The following is a 4,770-nucleotide window of genomic DNA, read 5'->3' as shown; positions in this document are numbered from 1 at the left end:
TGCAGAGAAAGCTCCAGCTTTCCTGGTGGACCCACAGCCTCAGTTAAACCGTTTTCTATCTCAGAGCAACTCCAGTTCCCCCTTAAATGGGGAAGAAATGTCACCATTAGGACTGGTTCCTTTGTAAACCCTGCAGGGGACCGCCCCCCTTATCACCCAGTGGGAAGCCCTAGGAGGGGGAGGGGGCGAGCAGCAAGCCCCCCCCCTCCACCCAGAGGAGGCCTCCCAGTGTTGAGGCGAGGCCTGTCCCCCTATTCCAGTGATGGCGAACCTTTTGAGCTCGGCGTGTCAGCATTTTGAAAAACCCTAACTTAACTCTGATGCCGTGTCACATATAGACATTTTTTGATATTTGCAACCATAGTAAAACACAGACTTATATTTTTAATATTTATTTTATATATTTAAATGCCATTTAACAAAGAAAAATCAACCAAAAAATGAGTTTGCGTGTCACCTCTGACACGTGTGTCATGGGTTCGCCATCACTGTGCTAGTCCCTTCAGCACCTGCACTTGGGTCAGCGGGGCCGGGGCTGGGGGAACCCGCTGCAGGATGTGAGCCATCTCGGAGGGGAGCGCAGGAGTGAGGGGGAAGCAGCTCCCTTCGCACCATCCGCCCTCTGGGAAGGCCCTCGTGTGTGAACACTCACCTCCTTGCTCTGCAGGCCCCTTAGTTAGAAATGATGGAGTGAGTCCGCACTGCAACCAGCCCCTGCCAGCACCAGCGGGGGGGTGGGAAGTGGGGGGTCGGGGGGTGGAGAGGCCCCGTCCCCTGGTCATCCTCCCAAGGCCATGACTGCCTTCTGGCCGGTGTGTCCCCAGAATGGATGTGGATGCCCTTCCCATTTCCCAGCAGCTGGGGGACCCCTTCCCGGCCTCGGCTCCCTGTGTGGGAGCCCAGGGACACCCCGTCACTGCAGCCGTGCGGGCGCGGGCCCAGCTCTCCTCTCCTCCTTGCAGGCGGATCCCCCTGGAGCAGGTCCCGGAGGACGAGGACCAGTGCTCGGCCTGGCTGCACAGGCTGTACCAGGAAAAGGTCAGTGCTGCGGGGCTCAGCCCCCGTTTCTAGCTGTGCTGTGGGTGCACGGGGGTGCTCAGTGGGTGCCCCGTGGGTGCACAGGGTCCCCTGGGAGTTGGTGGTGGTGGCGAGCTTTGCCATTGGCTGAGGTCTTGGCCCTCGGCTTAGCAGCAGGGACGGAGCACAGCAGACACTTGTTCGGGGGGCGTCACGGACAGAAGGGAGCATGTCCTGGGTGCAGTGGACAGGAAGGGACGTACTGGCCCCGACGGCCCTTGTCTGTTGTCCTGGGGGCGAGGTGTCCCGTGAGCAGTGCACACGATCCCGGGGCGCCCGGGCCCACAGTCTGGTCTCCCAGCACCGCCGCATAAACAGGAAGCACCGGGGTTCCCTGTGGCGGGTGTGATCTCTGCAGCATCCCCCATCGTGCTCCAGATCCCCAGGGCCCCCCACTTTCCTTCCTTCCACGGCTCTCTTTCCGAGCACAGGGCAGAGGGAGTCTGATCATTCTTGTCCAAACTGCTCCGACTCACGGGAGGTGAAGAGTCAGCTTCTACCTGGTGAGGAAGGCAGATATGTTTTTTACAATAAAATCCATTGGTTTCTTGTCAAACAAGATTTTTGGTGTTTTTTTAAAATGTATTTTTTTTTTATCTCAGAGAAGAAGGGAGAGGGAGAGAGAGATAGAAACATCAATGATGAAAATCATTGATCAGCTGCCTCCTGCACACCCCACACTGGGGATCGAGCCCGCGACCTGAGCATGTGCCCTGGCCGGGAATTGAACCGTGACCTCCTGGTTCATAGATGGATGCTCAACCACTGAGCCACGCTGGCTGGATGAGGGAGACATTTTTATGACCAAGTCTCACCACCCAGCAAACCCTTAGTTCTGATCCATCATACACTTTCAGCCCAAACCAGCTCACTACCTAGAATCCCGTGGATTCGGGCGTCCTCACTCTAGGAATGCAGGCCCGGCGCCTGCTGCCTTTCCCCCCGCTCCTCATGAGAAGACATCGCGTGGGGCTCCGGGGCCGCCGCCACCGGAGATGAGAACTGCCATCCTGGGCGGAGCGTGCCGTAGGGTGTGGGTCCAGGTTGCGCCACCAGGTTCCGCAGACACGTGTAGCTCCGGTTTGGAATGAAGGTCCCAACCATCTCTGCATGAAGTCGCTTCCGTGTGCCCCAAGGGCGTGACTTTCCCAGGTGCCTTTCAGCCGCCGGTCCCAGCTCTCACCCTGTTGGTCTCTTCTCCGCTTGGGGTCTGGGCACACCTGTCACCAGCATGGCACCCGGGCACCGGGGCCTCGAGCTCAGAGTCCTCCAGGGGGGTCTGAGGGGTGACTTGGAGTCGCATTTCCAGGGCAGCGGCTTCAGACCAGAGGGTGAGGGCCAGGTTTTAACACGACTCCAAGGCCCGCCTGGGTCCGAGAGGAGCGGGGTAGCCATCCTTCCCCTCTGGCTCCCACACGGGGCAGTGTGTTCCTGCTGCTGTTTTCCAGTTGAATCAGTTGGCGGTAGAGAAAATGTCACTGTTAGAGAAATGCGCTCAGAAAAGGCCCAAGAAATGAATCCTTTTGTAAAAAGCCACAAATACAAACGCACGGCAGATGCAGCCCCAACACCATCGGGCAAAGGGGACTGTTCTCCGGCGCACACCTGTGCTGAGGCGGGAGAGGGCTCTCCATCAGCCCACCGATATCAAGGCATTTCCTGAGATGACACCTCAAGGTTTAGCCCTGGCCCCAACCATAACCCTAACCCTAACCCTAGTCCTAGCCCTAAACCTAACCCTAATCCTAACCCTAACCATAATGCTAGTTCTAACCCTAACCCTAACCCTAACCCTAACCCTAACCCTAGACCTAACGTTAAACCTAGCCCTAACCCTAAACCTAACCCTAGCACTAACCGTATCCTAACCCTAGTCCTAGACCTAACCCTAACCCTAGTCCTATTCCCTAACCCTAGCCCTAGCTCTAAACCTAACCCTAACCTTCGTCTTATCCCTAAGTCTAACCCTAGCCCTAACCCTAGTCCTAGTCCTAAGCCTAACCCTAGCCCTAGTCCTAACCCTAACCCTAACCTGCACATTCTCTCCTTTGCTGCCTGAGACGAGTGACTGATCATGCAGGTATCAGCATAAAAGGGCTGTTGGATCAAGAACTGAAGTTCTGTTTGACAACCGAGACATTTTCCCATGAATCACTTGGTTGAGAACGTAACTTTTTGAGAAGGGAGGCATTCCAGAATGGAGGTTTGACTACTGGTTGGCATTTGGGGCTCCTGCTGGCTGTGGGGGGTGGGCTCTAAGAAGCCGTTCACACCCCGACGTGATCCTTAGGGACCAAAGCCATTCCCAGGTCAGCACCTGGGAACCTGTAAACCGAGACCCACCTGGGGACGGAGAAGGGTTCTGTGGCGCTACCTCAGGGTGGCCTCACAAATCCTAATGGGCAGGTCGTGGCGGTCGCGCCCAAACCTCCGACTCTAGTGCAAGGCCATCGGGCCGTAAGCAAGCCCGTTCATTGTTTCTGTGCGTCTAGGTCACCACGCCTTTGGAATAAACCGCCCTGAGAGCACCTGATCCTGTTAACTATCCCGTAATCCATCCCCACCTGCCTCCGCCTCCAGGCCGTCCTCCTGCTCCCCCCTCGAGCTCCTGCTTCCGGCACGTCCTCCGTTTGGCTCAAATACCTGTTCATAAACGTTCCCTGCAGCCTCGGTGTCCTTAGCCGCACACCTTCCCCCAGAGCCTTCCCAGTTCCGTCTCCTTTCTGACCGCACTTCCTGGGCTGCCGGCTGGCTTGCGAAGGGAGTGGAAAGGAGCCGCTAATGGTGAAAATGACCAAGTGGGTGAAGGCCCGCTCCGGCTGCCTTGGGGTGTGTGGAGTGGCTCTAGGAGGGGTGCAGGGCGGGGCCGGGGGTCAGAGGCGTGTCCACTGGAATTTACTGCTCAGCGTGTGGAGCTGGGTGGGCAGGAGTCCGCGCTCAGGGTGCCGTCAGCCACCGTCAGACTCTGGCCCTGGCCCTCATCCTCACAGAGGGAGGGAGGGAGCTCCCTGGGTCTCCTTGATAAGGGCGCTAGCCCCAATCATACGGGTGCACCCCCAAAGGTCCCACCTCCTAAAACCATCACCTCAGGGGTTAGGCTTCAGCTTATGAGCTCTAGGGGGACACCTCAGCCCTTTGTACCCTCCACCTAGTTACCAGGCTCCTGGGCGCCCCTCCCCTGGGCTGAGGAAAACCCCCGCGTTTTGGCAGGGCAGTGGCATGAGGGGCCTCCCACACCTGTCACCGCCTGGTAAGGTCTGTAGGAAGCCAGTCCTGGGGGGGGAGGGGCACTCGGCACAGGAGCCCCTTGTCCGATAACTGCTTGATGATTTGATTTCCCGAGGAATCCCCACTTCCCACGGCTGCTCTTGGGGAGGAGGCAGGCCGGGGCCGGGCTAGGAAGGCATGGAAGGAGGCCCTGATCCCCCCGGGGAGAGGGCAGGGGTTGCCCCACAATGACGCTGAGTAGTGAAGGACACATTACCCCTGATGCCGCACCCCGACTGGGAAAGGAGAGAGTCCCGTACACCTCAGCCATCTCTGTCTCAAGTCGTTAAAGGAAACACCCAAGTCCTGAAGTCGAGGGAAGCGTTTCCCAGAAGCCTCGGCTCTTAGAGAACCGGGACTTCCAGGGCAGGCGGGCGCGGGCACCCACCGTGCCAGCCCGGGGCCCCGAGGACAGTGAACGAGCGC

At 58.2% G+C, this 4,770-nt stretch overlaps 1 protein-coding gene across 1 annotated transcript in view; it reads left to right on the top strand.

Annotated features, from left to right (window-relative positions):
• AGPAT4 (1-acylglycerol-3-phosphate O-acyltransferase 4) overlaps positions 1-4,770 on the top strand; it is a 31,313-nt gene that overhangs the window by 24,147 nt on the left and 2,396 nt on the right. The window contains exon 6 of the mRNA XM_015560023.1: positions 963-1,038. Within this exon, the coding sequence (XP_015415509.1) occupies positions 963-1,038 (76 nt within the window). The remainder of the gene's footprint in view (positions 1-962; positions 1,039-4,770) is intronic.

This window comes from Myotis davidii, unplaced genomic scaffold (genome assembly GCF_000327345.1).
Source record: "Myotis davidii unplaced genomic scaffold, ASM32734v1 scaffold1494, whole genome shotgun sequence".
NCBI lineage: Eukaryota > Metazoa > Chordata > Mammalia > Chiroptera > Vespertilionidae > Myotis > Myotis davidii.
The sequence above is the reverse complement of the archived record's forward strand: the minus strand, read 5'-3'. Positions and strand labels throughout refer to the sequence as shown.